Genomic DNA, 16658 nt, shown 5'->3' on the forward strand with positions numbered 1-16658 from the left:
GATTTAATATATTCCTAGACATACTGAAATTGAGAAGTTCGTGATCAGGCTGAGTAGATATTTACTGGTATATAAACAGATAAGTAATTTGTTAAGCTCCTTAATGAAGATGCAGGGGAAAAATGATTTCATTCAAAAATCTTTTTTAATAGTAGAAACAACTCTGTTCAGTGGTATTTCCTTAAATTCTTATATCTTACAAAAGTAAATCTCATTGAACAGAGATTTTCTTTCTTTTTTAATTGTCCAATTACAGTTGTTCCTATTTTTCTCCTATTAGTCTCTTCTGCCTACCAACCACCCTACCTCCCACATTCAGTCCTACCTCCACCCAGTTGTCTTTGTCCATGAATCCTTTATACATATTCTTTGACTTGACCCTCTTCCTGTTATCCCCTTTCCCCCTTCTCTGGTCACTGTTAGTTTGTTCTTTATTTCCAAGTCTCTGGTTCTGTATTGCTCATTTATTTGTTTTGTTGATTAGGTTCCCCTCACAGGTGAAATCATATGGTATTTGTCTTTCACCTCTTGATTTATTTCACTTAGCATGATACTCTCCAGTTCCATCTATGCTGTTGCAAAGGGTAGGAGCTCCTTTCTTTCTGCTGTGTGGTATTCCATTCTGTAAATGTACCACAATTTTTCAATCCATTCATTTACTGGTGGGCACTTAGGGTGTTTTCCAACACTTGACTATTGTAAATGGTGCTGCTGTGAACACTGTGGTTAAAAATAAAAGGATTTGATTGTTTAAGGACAGTCAGTGTAGAAATTAGTATAAAATATCTTTGAGTTTACAAACATTTGTCTCATTTGCTTTTCCTAACAACTCTGGAAAATACTCCCACTTTCATTAATGAGGAAACAAACTTAATGGAGGTAACTAAAACTCATATCCCTGTTATTTTAGCTCTGATCTTATGCATTTGTATGGCATCTTTTTGCCTTCTGAAATTCTTTATGCTTTAGTCTTACACCATCTGTGTCCATCTGTAGGAATACCTTGGAGATATTGCAAGTTCAGTTTCATACCACTGCAGTAAAGTGAGTCATAATCTTTTTGCTGGTAGAAGGTCTCTTCATTAATTTGTGAAAATCACGACATCTAAAACACAGTAAAGCAAAGCACAATAAAATGTGGTATGCCTATATTGAGTTTGGTATAGGAGCCTTTTGCCTCAGAATCTGAACTCTTGGAATAGTAACACATGATACATTCTTTCTTTCACATTTATATCTTCAGTTTCTTGATCTAGCTTTAAGAATCTTGTTTGCAAAGTGATGAATTTCTTATGAAAAAAATTTTTTTGAAAGCTCCGATTTCTTTTGCAAAGTCAGCTTTTGCTTTTAGTTATATTTTTTCTGATCTGTTCTCATGGAAGTTGAGATAAAACTGCAATTACCTCAAAGCTGTCTTATTATATTACTCCCACTTCTTTCTTCCTATAAGCCTTCAATATACTACTGTTCTTGGGAAATAGTCCAAAATTCTTGACCATACCTTAGAAAGTATTCGGTAGTGTGCCCTCTACCTTCTCAGTCTCTTTTTTGACATCCCTCTGGGCTCTGTATGTTAACCATACCCAGCTTTCTTAGGTTGCTTGAATGCTATGCTCTTTACAGTCTCAGACCATTGCATTTTTTCCTTGACCTAGAATATGCTTCCTTCCTACCAACATTCTTTTGCTGTTCATTTTTCAGTAAAAAATGGCTGAACTTTTGCCCTGACTGGTGTTGCTCAGTTGATTAGGCATTGTTCCTCAAAGTGTGAAAGGTCACCATTTCTGTTCCTGGTCAGGGCACATGCCTAAGATTCAGGTTTGGTCCCCAGTGAGGGTGTGTACAAGGAGCATCTGATTGATGTTTTACTCCCTCTCTTTCTCCCTCCCTTTCCTTTTCTCTAAAAATAAATAAATAAAATATTTTTTTAAAGGCTGAACTTTTTCAGTTTAAATGTCAGTTTTTCAGAGAAGTCTACCCTGACTCCTTGATAACCTCTTCCCCACTAATATTTAGGACCCTGTGTTTTTAAATTTCCTTATACCTTTTATTTGATGACACCTTTTGTTGTAAGTCATTGTTTCACGTCTGTCTTCCCTGCTAAGACTACATTCTCCAAGAGACTATGTGCTTTGTTTTTGTTTTTTTCTGTTATATCCCTTAGACCATATTTGGCCCAAATAGGTACTCTATGAATGTTTGTTGACTCAAAATTGAATGATTAAAATATTTGACATAAAGCAGAACTGTATAGTTTTTTTAAATATATTTTTATTAAAAGAACTATAAGATATTTAAAACTGAAAATATTATATCATTGTAGTATGTTTTTGGAAGTACCATCAGATTAGTTTCCAGAGAAGAGGAGGCAGAATAATACAAATCAAACAAGTAATTATACAATTCTCGTAAAGTACAAACCTAGTATTGTAACATCTGTTTTGTTTTGGTGCTTGTTACATATTTGGTTTGTGATGTTTTGCTTAACTCTTGCAGTCATCATTGCTTTTTGTATTTTATTTCAGTTAGTATTTGTGTTTTCAGACATTCATCTTTGTGGTATATGCTAAATCTTAAAAATATGGTATCTTTCAAATAGGAGATACAACTAAACATCAAAATTGACTATGTAAAGATTTGGAGGATAACTACTGTGCATGGTAATTATGTTAGTTACAGTAGTAAAATGAGAGAAGCTCTCATGGGCATCGTGTTGCCCAGGTGATTATTTCCTTTTACCCTTCATTCTCATTTGCTTTCCTTCTTTTTTATTGGTAGACAAACAGCTGATTACAGAATTATCCCTTTGATGTTAAAACCCTTTCTACTTTAACTAAAGTTGGGACTTTTGTTCATTATACTTGTTATTTTATTTGTCTTGTTTCTGTGTCGGTCAGTTGTTAGTTATTGGTATAGGATGATATAGAGACCAGATGGTAGAAATAAACCAACCTACACTGAATTATTTCTCAGATTATCTCTGACTAGTAACTTCAAAAAGATTATTGTGGTAAGCTTTTCAGTTGTATCTCTATAATGAATTAAATGTTAAAAACTACTTCTTAAACAATACCTTCCCAAATAATACTGAATTTAAACTCTCTTTGATGTATTAGAAACAAAAGTTATACACCAAATTGATGTCCCTTTCTATTACGGCTTTTGAATAGATGTGATTTTTTTGTAGCATATCATTCAATCCACTGTCAAATAGGCAGTGGTTATTCTCTGCAGTATATATACATTCAGATACTTTAATACACCTTTGTCTTTATGTTTTCCTTTTTATGATTAAATAAACTTAAAGCCCTTGCATCTTTATCTGTGGGCCCATCTTTCTCCATCTTAACTATAAATTAATCTCTTTAGACAAATTTGGTTTTTTATATTGGTATTTTGTGTTCCTTGACGTAGATTGAGCTATACTTTATATAATTAAAAATTTAATCATAATGAATATATGCTCAGTGGAGAAGACATGGAAAACAAAAAAGCTCAAATATCAGTCTCACCGATTATCTGCTTTTGATACGTTGGTATGTTTCCTTTTAGTCTTTCTAAAAAAAATATTTGTCTACCTAGCCAGTATGGAGTGTGTGTACTCCTGGATTTCATTTCTGGGAAAGTTATATTTTGTCATTCAGTTTTCTTGTTGGTAAGGAATATCACCTTATTGGAAGTAATAGTAGTGCCTGCCTTAAAAGAGGGGCAAAGACTAAATGAGAATATATATAAAGCACCTTGAACAGTGTTTGGTATGTGGTAAAGCACTCAGTATACATTAGGCATTATTTTCCAAACCTGCAATACGAAATAATTAGATGTGAACTAGGAAAAATTGACTTGTGATAAAATTTGATTTGATAAAATTTGATTCTAGTGTGTTGAGAAGTAATAGATAAGAATGTACTGGTTAGATGTATACTCAGTTATATCTAACATGAAGAAATCATGGGCCTTTTGTTTCTTGCTAGTATTTAGTTCTGTGTACTTGTACACGTAGACTTTGCTTCAATGACTTTTCAGTGATTTGCTACAAATGGCATGTCTCTATTTTGCTCCTTTTGTCTCTTCAGACTTTAAATAGATTGATATTCCAAGTGGATAGCAGTGATGTCTGGTATATTTATTTCATTTACTGGTCTATTTACTCAGACAATTGAGTAAATATGTTTACTTCTTCCTTTTTCTCCAGATTAAACCCATTTAGCATAGCATTTGAAATGAAAAACTATTTAGAGATATTTTAAATCTATAGTCCTGTTGATAAAGAAACCCTTTATTTTTGTTTTATTCCTAAACCCAGTTGTTTTATTAACATTTAATTTATTCATTAAATTCACCAAATATATATTGATCATCTACTAAGTGCCAGCCACCAATATCAGCTCTTAGGCTAATAATCAAAGAGCAAGACAGAAATCCTGCCCATATCGAGCTCATTATGTTGTGGGGGAGTAGGGAACAAGTAGTGAACATAATAAATAAGTATATAACATCAGGTGATAAATGATAGAAAAAGAACGAATATAGAGCTAGATAAAGGTGGATTAGGAGTTATGGGTGGTGGTGGTAGGGAATGGTTTACAGTTTTCAGTGAGTTGATCAGATTAGGCCTTGTTGACACTTAAAAGTGGTCAAGGAATTAGCCATATATGTTGGGGGAGTATTCTAGTCAGAGGGAACAGCCAATGCAGAGGCTCTAAATTAGGAACAAGCCAATATGTTAAAAAAATAGGACATACTAGAATGGCTGGAGCAGACTAAATAGGGGTGGGGGAGGAAGTGGGTAGGTTCAGAGAGGTGACAGTAGACAAGAATTTTTAGGGCTTTGGTAAACTGATATATAAAGAACTTGTTGTTATTCTGAGTACGACAAAGACCACTGTAGTTTAGAGCAGAGTAGTAATGTTTCAAGGCAATCAGTTAGGTTGCTTTTGTAATTCACTACAGTCTTGCTAGAGGAGGTTACATTTTAAAATAAATTTTAATATATTTTATTGATAATGCTATTATAGCTGTCCCATTTTTCTCCCCTTTATTCCACTCCACCCTTTAACCCCCTCCCACCATCATTCCCCCACTTTAGTTCATGTCCATGGGTCATAGACATAAGTTCTTTGCTTCTCCATTTCCCATACTATTCTTAACCTCCCCCTGTCTATTTTGTACCTACCATTTATGCTTCTGATTCCCTGTGTATTTTGTTTCATTCACTCCCCCTCCTGGTCCATGCTGATAACCCTCCATGTGATCTCCATTTCTGTGAATTTGTTCTTATTCTTGTTGTTTGCTTAGTTTGTTTTTGTTTTTGTGTTTTTAGGTTTGGTTGTTGATAGTTGTGAGTTATCATTTTACTTTTCATAGCTTTGATCTTCTTTTTCTTAGATAAGTCCCTTTAACATTTCATATAAGAATGACTTGGTGATGATGAACTCCTTTACTTTGACCTTATCTGGGAAGCACTTGATCTGCCCTTCCATTCTAAATGATAGCTTTGCTGGATAGAGCAATCTTAGATATAGGCCCTTGCCTTTCATGACTTGGAATACTTCTTTTCAACCCCTTCTTGGCTGTAAGGTCTCTTTTGAGAAATCAGCTGACAGTCTGATGCTGCTTTTAAGATTCTGTCCTTATCTTTCATCTTGGGTAATGTAATTATGATATGCTTTGGTGTGTGCTTCCTTGGGTCCAAGTTTTTTGGGACTCTGAGCTTCTTGGACTTTTGGAAGTCTCTTTCCTTCTCCAGATTGGAGAATTTTTCCTTCATTGTGTTTTCAAATAAGTTTTTGATTTCTTGTTGTTCCTGTTATCCTTCTGGCACCCCTTTGATTCAGAGTTGGAACATTTAAAGTTGTTATAGAGGTTCCTAAGCCTCTTCACATATTTTTGAATTCTTGTTTGTTCATTCTGTTATGGTTGAATGTTTCTTTCTTCCTTCTGCTCCAAACCATTGCTTTGAATCCCAGTTTCCTTGCCTTCACTGTTGGTTCCCCGAACATACTCCTTTATTTCACTTTTCATAGCCTTCACTTCTTCCTCTGTTTTGCAACCATATTCAAACATTTCTGTGAGCATCCTGATTACCAGTGTTTTGAACTGTGCATCTGATAAGTTGGCTGTCTCTTCATCACTTAGTTTTGTTTTTTTTGGAGTTTTGATCTGATCTTTTATTTGAGCCATATTTTTTGTCTCAGCACACCTGTTACGTAGTCAGGGGTGGAGTCTTAGGTATTCACCAGGGCAGGGCAACCCACATTGCTACATTGTGATGCTGTATGTGGGGGAGGGCTCCAAGAGGGAACAATGCCACTTGTTCAGCTCTCTCTCAGCTTTCAGTCATTTCCTCCACTATCCACAAGCAGATTTGGCCCTCTGTTGCTGATTCCCAGGTGGCTGGTTTTGTGTACATTCTAGGACCCTGTGAGTCTCTCCAGCGAACTCTCCTGTGAGGCTGGGCATTTCTCCCACCACTCTAACACCACAGGTTTTAACAGCCAGAGGTTTTGAGGCTTTATTTCCCTGCACTGGAACCCTGGGTTTCATGGTCTGTCTCGCTCCCTAGTTGTTACTCCTTATAATCCATACACAAATGTGGGACTGCCCGCTCCACCGGTTGCTGCCTCGCCCACCCTGATCCTGCAGCTGATGCCTCGCCACCTTGCTGGGAGTCCTTTTTACCTCTGCTGTCCATCTCCACCCCTCCTATCAGTCTGGATGAATGTTTCTTTAACTCTTTGGTTGTTGGACTTTCATATGGTTCGATTTTTCTGGCAGTTCTGGATATTTCTTGTTTTTAAATTTTTTTGTCCTTCTGGTTGTGCAAGGAGGCACCGTGTATTTACCTATATCTTGGTCAGAAGTTGAGGTGGTTACATATTAACTGGCCCTGGAGGGTAAGAAAGGATTTATACCAAGTGAAGATGATAGAGATTTTCTTTGGCAGGCTTAATTTAATAATATTTCCCGTGACTATACTTAGGAAAATAAATGTACTTTTAATCCAAAGCCACATATGCTACTTGATTTAAGGTTAAACTATTCTAATGTCATGTAAAGAACATACTCCTTTGTGACCTCTTATATCTGTTTAACTATGCTCATTTAGAAAATTGATGTTTTAGTTTAATAAAATTTAAGAAGTTCCTATAATCCAAGAAACATTACCTTTTTTACTCAAATCCAATTAGTCTAACAACTTAAAGTGAATAATTGCCATTTGCTTTTCTGCCATAAAACTATAAATTAAATTGAGCCATCTTGTATATCTTATTATTAACCAAGATTCATTTATGTATGTTTTATTTAAAAGGCTCTACACTCAGTTGTGGGAAATATTTAACAATTTCTGTTTTTAAGGTACTTAATGTCCCATAAGGGAAATAGACATTATGCAAATGGTATAGTAAAATAAAATGTGAGTTTACTAATTGGGAATCCTAGAATGTCCCCCTATCTACTTCTATATAAATTCTCTATACCTTTTGATCTGGTCAGGCTTTCTTCAAGTTGAACTGTAACTGTTTGAATGTGGTTTTATTCAGCTTCTTCAAGTTGAACTGTAACTATTGAACCATACTTATATTTTCTTTTTTAACTCCCAGTATCAAGTTTGAATTATAACTTATTACCTGGGAACTCTGCATACTGCTCTTTCTGTAGGTCATATCTTTTAGCACAGTTAACACAAGTTTGTGATTTGAGAGCAAGGTCTTGGCTAGATACATTCTCCCTTACAATACAGTCATACTATAGACACTCAGTAGTTAAGTGGTAGTGAAGCATATCAAAGGGTAGTATGGAATATAGTTTTAACTATAAATACATTGCACTTAATGTTATGTTTCTGGAAAGTTTTACTTGAAAAGTTGACTGTCAAGTAACTTTGTGAAAGGATTTTATTTTTCCCAGTTGACTACCAAAATGAAAGTGAAGATTTAATCTCAGTTTAATATAGATTGAGTAAAAACTGTGTTTAAGAGAGCAGTAACATTTTTTCTCTTTACTTAACAGATGTATTTTTTGCTTAGAAAAATACATCATCACCTTGATTTTCCAAATGGTCTTTATAAATAAATTCATTTTAAATTCTGGCAATGTTAAATATCTTAGTAAAATCTGACATTTCAAGAATTTTGTTAAATTTTAAATGGAGGGACTTGAACTACTAACACTGTCAACATTTGTATTATATCTCATTACTTATATTCTTACAGAACAGACAGGTAAGCCTGAAATGTCATTCATTCTTAGTGTTTGCATACGATTATTTGCTTTCTTGTTATGTCTGGTTTTATGTTATTCCTTCTCTGAATCAGCTTGGAGTCAAAGCACTGGAGTTGTCTTTTACCAGCCATTTCTGTGTATAAGGAAAAATGTATCAGAGCTTGTTACAAACTCATTCACTTTTGTTAAGTTATTGTATAACCAGTTTAAGCTTAAATATGCTAATTCACAATTAAAGCTTATCTTTTGGATATTTTTAGAAGTTGAAATAGATTGTTGCATAGAACTTTCATACTAACAGCAGGTGAGATCCTCTGTTAGAATATAAAATGATGGATGTAGTAAAAGAACATGTAAGCATAATGTAATTATTTCTTGACTTATTATTGCTTTAGAACTTGCGAACCATTCTTCTACATATCTCCTCGCCATTCGCCAAGATTTTATTTTACTTTTTTTTTGCTTTCAAATATACAAACATTTAAAATATACAAACATTTATCATATGTGGCTAAAACAGTAAATACTGATATTTTGTACAGTATAGCTGAGATATTTATATTTCATCAATTTTAGGGCATAATTGCTAGGTGCTAAATATCAGTTAAATAGTATTTTGTATACATATTTAATTATCTTTGGGACTAAATTCAAGTGAGAAACTAGTGCATACTATCCATTCAGTGCTTACTAGATGGCAGTCACAGTCAAGGAAAAAAAGCCTTATAGTAAAAGATAATCTATAGGTGAATAATATGCCCACTGATCAGTCAGCATATGTTTATTGAATGCCTTCTTTGTCCACAATTATCTGTAGAAGATAAGTACAGTCATAATTTAGATGGAAGAGAGGATTTGGTGCTAGAGTCAACACATCAGGCTTTGGGATAAAAGGTAAATTTCAGTAATAGCTTGAAAGATGGTTAAAATGGGTGAGTTGAGAAAAGGGCAAATAAGTTGTGGAGAAAGAATTATTATACAGTTTAGCAAGATCCCTAGTTGAATTTTTATTTTTAAAAATAATACAATGAGCCCTGGCTGGCATAGCTCAGTGGATTGAGCGCGAGCCTGCGAACCACACGATCGCCGTTCGATTCCCAGTCAGGGCACATGCCTGGGTTGCAGGCCAGTTCCTGGCAGGGGACTCATGAGAGGCAACCACACATTGATGTTTCTCTCCTCTCCTTCCCTTCCTCTCTAAAAATAAATAAATAAAATCTTTTTTAAAAAATCTAAAAAAAATGCAATGAATTACTCTTCTGTTTTTATTTTTTGTGAAGTTTTTTTAAAACAACATTTGGCATGTCAGATTTAGAGTATTCATAAGTTTGTGGATGATGAAAACTAAAAATTAATGGATCCAGTTTAACCGCTTTTGTAAGAAAATCTATTTTCAAAATTATTTATTTATTTATTTTAAGAGAGAAGGGAAGGGAGGGAGAAAGAAAAGGAGAGAAACATCAGTGTTTGGTTGCCTCTCATGTGCCCCCTACTGGGGACCTGGCCTGCAACCTAGGCATGTGCCCTAGTTGGGAATCAAACTGGCAACCCTATGGTTTACAGGCTGGTGTTCAGTTTACTGAGCCATACCAGCCAGGGCAGAAAATCTATTTCATAGGAGCCTTTAAAAAAATAATACCACATGAAATGGTTTGGGTTTTTAAAGGAGCTTATTAGCCAGAAAGTAGAAGAGTCTGAATTTAAATCCTAGCTTCATTCCTTATATACTTTGTGACTTTAGACAGGTCATTGAACTGAATTTGCTTCTTTCTAAAATGAGGATAACTCAGTGTGTTACAGGTAAAATAATTTGTTTTTGTTGACTTTTTGTATACTTTTAATTAGGAGCCATGTACATTAGAAAGCATCTTTATTTATACCAGCCTATGACAAATTAGAATATGTGAATTCTTAAAAAATAACTCAAAAAAATTCTAAATTATTTCCCCTCCTATTTTTTATAGCGGATACTTTGTTTTCACGGAGGCTGAATGGGAAATACAGGCTTGAGCGACTTGTTCCAACTGCAGTATATCAGCACATGAAAATGCATAAACGAATTCTTGGACACTTGTCATCTGTGTACTGCGTAACTTTTGATAGAACTGGCCGGCGGATATTTACTGTAAGTAGTTTTTAAAATACCTTAATTCATATGTGGGATTGAAGAAACATTGCTTATAGTTGAACTAAAGGTAAAACTTTTGTCTTTTCTTTTAGTGAAAAAGTGGACATTTAGGTAATTTAGCTTATTAACAGATGATTTTACTTAAGGCTGGACTTTATCCAAGTTTGTAAAATTCCTGAAAGACATATTATACCACAGTCACAGCTATATTATAATCCTTCATAATGGATAAGTGTAATTTCCAGCATTAAAACAAATACGCAGTTTGAAATTTTGTAAAATATAACAATTTTAATTTTAAACTAAGGGCATTTCCAAAGTGTGTTAAGCATATTAGAAGAAATTACTACATGTGTTTGAATTATTTGTACAAAACCACTTGCTGGTCTGTGGGGAATTTCCCTTTAGAATAATGATAGAAAAATTGTGAATGTATCTAACATGGTTTGTGTATTACCTTTTCTTCTTTACACCTCAGAATTTAATGTATATGATATTATATTCCAAGAGGCCCTTTGAGTTTATTTATTTATTATTTTTTGTTGAATAGAGGAAAACACAGCTTTAAGTGAGAAAATTTTGGAAATTTTTCAGTTTATTTTTAAGCATCTTAACTGTTATATCCACTAAAGGTAGTACTTACTGAACTAATATGGTTGTACTTACAATTAAATACTACTCCGTGAGCTGAAGATAATGCATTTATTGACAAAGTTCTTAATTTCTTTTGAAATAAGAAAATAGCATATGAAAGTTAAAATGGAAATTCCTATTTCTGTCTTTGAATAGAGCAGCTATGAATTTTACACAGTTCAGACAATTATAGATTCCTGTCTTAAGTAAACATGCTCATAAACAGATTTATTTATTTCTACTTCTCTACTGGTATACTCACTCATCTATAAAACAGCTAAACAGCAGGATGTAGGAAATAATAGCTTCATACATATCTTTTCCCTGGTTCTAATCCACTTCAGGCATTTGTAGGTCATTTTTCCTACCTTAGTATTCTCCCCTTTTGCCCTCTTTTCTTCTCTCCATTGTTCTCCATAAAGCAACATAAAAGTGAAATTAAAAAAAATTTTCTGGCAAAGGTTATTATTTTCACAGTGAAGAACAGGCATGTCTTTGGTAAAATGTTTGACATATCTGCAACAATAATTTGCTCTCAAATGGTAATGGAAAATTACATTTAGCTTTAAGTTAATATACTAATTTTTAAATTCAGTTCCCAAAACAAAGTAAATGTATCATTTCTAATGTTTAAAATAATTCTTTAAAAAATAATAATAAACATAAATGATGAAAACAAAGGTACATTGTGTTTGTACCTCATTTTGGTGAGTGTAAGTTATGCCATTGCATTGAGAATATAAAAAATATGTAACTTCTTAAGTTTTAATGTTTGTAAAGTGCATTGTGGGAATTCTTTCTTTAAAGACAATAGGGATGGTAAGCATTTGGTTGCTGTATTTTATGAAGCATTGTGTGTGTTTTGATTTGAACAAGGTCCATAATTTAAAAATTTTTTAGTGAAATAACAATTCTTTTGCTATCTCATAAGTCTAGTCAGAGTGGTAGGTATTGAGTTAGAAGAGTCCCATTCTGACCAAGTGGTTAGCAAACTACTATTGTGAGTCAAATATAGCTTGCCACCTGTTTTTGGTAATAAAATGTTATTCAGATAGACATGCTTAGTTGTTTGTGTATTGCCTATGGTTGCTTTTATACTACAATAGCAGAATTGAATAGTTATGACTAGAAGGTCTAAATTAATTACTATCTAGCCCCACACACACAAAAAATTACAGCCTGCTCTAAATGTGTAATTCCTACTTTTATGAGCATTTGATTTGGGAAACAGGGATGATATATGAAAAGGGAGCTGCTTTCAGATTATTTTTCTTTGTTGATAATGTATAAATAAAGGGAAAAAACTATCACTATGTTACTTTATATGGTGTCACCAAGAGTCTAAAAAGGTTGACGCTTTACATATGTGATATAATTTGCAAAGTGCCAAAGTCAGTGTCATTTGTAATTTTTTATTGATGATTTGCAGTTGCAGATTTCAAAATGTTTCTTTGTGAATAGAAATGCAAAGATATAAGGGTACTGTTATTTAAGATTTTCATATATTTTTGTGATTATTTCCTCAAGTACCAGGCAGGGTAAATATGTTTTCACTGTTCATAATACTTTATAAAGTCAGATGGCTTTATCTATTCCCTCGTTCCACTGGGAACACACTACCTGCTAATGCTTTAAAAATCAGTTTTGAAAGTTGATAAGATAAGGCTTTAAATATGATAGTAGATCATGAAAGACCAACCACTTATTTCCTATTCATGTGTTTGGTATCCTAAGACTTTGCACATTTATTACTAAGGTTTTTGTAAGGTGATATATTTGAAAGCTTTTTCCAAGGGACCAGTTCTCTCAGTAGGAACAGTTAGAAGTGGTTTAGACAACACTGTGGTTAAGAGCATCAGCTTGGCATTAGATGGCTCACAACATTACCACTTCCTAGCAGTGCAGCTTGGACAGATGACCTCACTCCTTTAATTGCCTGTATCTCATTTAAAAAAAATGGGAGAATAGGTAATAATATCAACCCATAGTTCTGTGGGATTATATGATATAATTCTATTACTAGTATAGACCAAGATATATAGTAAGCAGTCATTAACTTTTACCTGCTGGTATTAATTTTATTGATAAATTTAAATAGATTTTATCCATTTTATTTTTTATCCAACTAAAATCTTTTTTATGAATGCTGTATACAGAGTTTAAACTGAAATCATAATTGATAAATGAAATTCTGTATTAGGATAATTTACCAGTATTTTATACTAGAATATTTTAATGATGGGTATTTCTCAGTAGATTAATGAGAAGAACCCAGGGAGGGAGATAGCGTAATTACCAAGTCAAATTTGCTTTGGAATTTTCTGTCTCAGTTTTTAAATTATTTTTGCTTGGTTTCAGAATCATTGCCTCAAATATTTACTGACGAAAAAATAAAGTTAATGAATTCTCTCAATAATAAGCCATTCATTCAAAATGCAAAAGTACATTGAGGACCATTTAAGAAGGTCACCCCCAACCTCCTCTTTTTTTCCAAAAAAAGTCTCTTTTTTTCAATTAAGGCAGAAAAGCATAAAATATTTTCATAAATACAAAGTTATGGTAAAGACTATGAGGTTATGCATTCCTTTAACAAACTTCAGTCTTTTAGGAGCCAGCACTGTTCTAAAACACTTAGGATATAGAAAATGAAAGCACAAATCTGTCTCTGGAGAGTTCACAGGTGGTCAACAGACAATATTGATATAATATGGTAAGATAGAAGCTGTACCAGATACTGAGGTATCTAATCCATTGCGTAGTAGGAAATGGTAAGGGTAACATAAGAAGTAACACCTAAGTTGATTGAGCTAGATATTGCAGGCTTAGTGAAAGTTATTTGTAAACTTTAGGAGAATATAACATGCAATTGTGTTACTGGATATGGCAAAGAATAAGTGTGGATCGTCATTAAGCAAGAGCTATTGATGTTGGTGGGGGACAAAATAATAAATATCCTTTTATGACATGAAAGATTAGGTTTATTTCCTAAGGCAATGGAGAGAAAATTACAGATTTAGACAGAGGAGTAGTAGAATTTCTCTTTTTAATGACCCCTTCAGCGTTATTAAAGGAGGTGGATTGAAACTAAGTCTATAAACAGGAATGGTTCTGGCAGTGATCCATGAAAAAAAAACATCAGGGCTTGAGCAGAGGCACGATGGAAATAGGGATGGAATTAACAGGTTAAAAATAGAATCTCTAGGGTTTAAGATATTCATTTGAATGTAGGGAGTATTGCAGAGAAAACATTATAGGATGACATGTTTTTAAATTGTGTGACTGGTTAGAAAATTCTGTTACTTAGGTATAGGAATTTAAGTGGAGAAGTTAGTGAAGGTGGGACATACTGAATTTTAGATATTCATGTGGCTAGCCAAATAGAAATATTCAAAGGCAGTGGGAACTCAGGAGAGAGAGCTAGGTTAGAAGATTCAGCTTAGGAATCAATGGATATGGAAATTGACTATATTACCTTATGTTCATGTAATAAGAAGACTTAAACTTCATCCTTCAAAGCCGACCAAAGACAAGGAGAGGAATCAGTAATTGAGACTGAGAAAGAGCTGCATAAGAGGCTAGAAAAAGACAAGAAATAGTATCTTACAAGCCAAAAGATTAGTATTTCATGAGAGATGGAGACCTAGAATAAATTAGAACTTGAAAGACATCTTTGGGATTTGGCAAGGCCATTAATAATCTTGACTGAAAAAAAAAAGGATTATTTTAGTATTAGGCGTAGGAGTGAGATTGCAATGCATTGAGGAGGGATTAGAAATTGAAAAATTGAAGAGACTTAATATAGATTTATACTCCAAAAATCTTGACGGTTGAATAAAGAAAGGCTGTTTTCTGAGTATGTAAGTACTGCCACTGAACTTCATATTTCCATTTTATTGTATTTTCCTACTGTTTTGCAATAAATTTGTTTAGATGTCTAAGTTATGAACTGCTTAATAGCAAAGACTTTCTCTTAAATTTTTTAGATCTATAGCACCCAAACACTGTTGCATACAGGAGGCATACAACAAGTGAATGGATCAACCAGTCAATTAGGGGAAAAATAATGAATAATATCCTTTGTTGCAAAAAACCTAGACTCTATTAGGGGAGATATATGCAAAAGTCGGTAGGACAGTGCTTCATTTACACTGTTCCTTTACTGTACTGCAAATTTGCAAAACCCATTTATGACCTAGAGACTTTTTGTATGAGCTGTTCTCTTTGCCTGGAATTGTCTTCTCTGAAACATTTCTTTGGCTGATTCCTTTATTAGCAGTTCAGATACCACTTTGCTATAGATTGTTCCCTGCTTACCTTCCCTCCCCATACCCCGTCATTATCTATCTCATTATTTTTCCTATAGTGTTATTCTTTGAAATTCTTACTTTTCAAATGTTCTTTTTTTTATTGTATCTTTTATCAAGCTCTGTGTGGACAGGGACCTTGATTGTTTATTACCACTGGCTAACATAGAAATCTATGAGTGTATACTTTAAATAAAGCAATACTTATTGCTTTAAATAACTAAATGAAAGTGAGAAAGAAAGGAAATGTTTTTCTTTACAGTAGAATGCCAACTAATAATTTAGAAAGTAGAGGAGTTCCGGCCAAGATAGGGGTATAGGTAGAAATGCTTCACTTCCTCACACAACAAAAAAAAGGATAAAAACCAATTTAAAAACAATAAACAACCAGAACTGACAGAAAAATCAAACTGCATAGAACTCTGACAATCAAGGAGTAAAAGAAACATTCATCTAGACTGATGCACCGAGACAAAGGAATATGGCCAGATGAGACAACAGATCAAAACAACAAAGAAAGCTAAGCGATGGGGAGATAGACAGCTTATCAGATGCACAGTTCAAAACACTGGTAACCAGGATGCTTGTAGAATTATTTGAGCTCGGTTGCAAAATGAAGGAAGAAATGAAGGCTACCCAAACTGAAATAAGGTAAAATATATAGGGACCCAACAGTGAAGGGAAGGAAACCAGGACTCAAATCAACGATTTGGAACAAAGGGAAGAAATAAACATCTAACTGGAACAGAATGAAGAAACAAGAATTGAAAAAAATGAGGAGGGCTTAGGAACCTCTAGGGCTACTTTAAGCATTCCAGCATCTGAATTATTAGGGGTGCCAGAAGGAGAAGAGGAAGTGCAAGAAATTAAAAACTTAGTTGAAAAGATAATGAAGGAAATATTCCCCAATATGGTGAAGGAAATAGACTTCTAGGAAGTCCAGGAAGCTCAGAGAGTCCTAAAGAAATTGGGTCTAAGAAGAAACACACCAAGACACATCATAATTGATTGTTACCCAAGAGTAAAGAAGGAGAGGATCTTAAAAGCAGCACGAGAAAAGGAGACAGTTACATACAAAGGAGCTCCCACAAGACTATCAGCTGGAAAAAAAAAAGACTATCAGCTGATTTCTCAGAAGAAACCTTTCTGGCAAGAAGGGCCTGGAAAGAAGTATTCAAAGTCATAAAAGTCAAGGACCTACATTTAAGATTACTATATCCAGCAAAGCTGTCATTTAGAATGGAAGGGAAGATAAAGTGCTTCTCAGATAAGGTCAGGTTAAAGGAGTTCATCATCACCAAGCCCTTATTATATGAACTGTTAAAGGAACTTACCTAAGAAACTGAAGAAGATCAAAAACTATGAAC

At 33.9% G+C, this 16658-nt stretch overlaps 1 protein-coding gene across 1 annotated transcript in view; it reads left to right on the forward strand.

The window, feature by feature from the left end:
• PHIP (pleckstrin homology domain interacting protein) overlaps positions 1 to 16658 on the forward strand; it is a 135128-nt gene that overhangs the window by 24172 nt on the left and 94298 nt on the right. The window contains exon 7 of the mRNA XM_037142891.2: positions 10191 to 10351. Within this exon, the coding sequence (XP_036998786.2) occupies positions 10191 to 10351 (161 nt within the window). The remainder of the gene's footprint in view (positions 1 to 10190; positions 10352 to 16658) is intronic.

Source organism: Artibeus jamaicensis, unplaced genomic scaffold, assembly GCF_021234435.1.
Source record: "Artibeus jamaicensis isolate MK-2021 breed Jamaican fruit bat unplaced genomic scaffold, CSHL_Jam_final contig_387, whole genome shotgun sequence".
Lineage (NCBI taxonomy): Eukaryota > Metazoa > Chordata > Mammalia > Chiroptera > Phyllostomidae > Artibeus > Artibeus jamaicensis.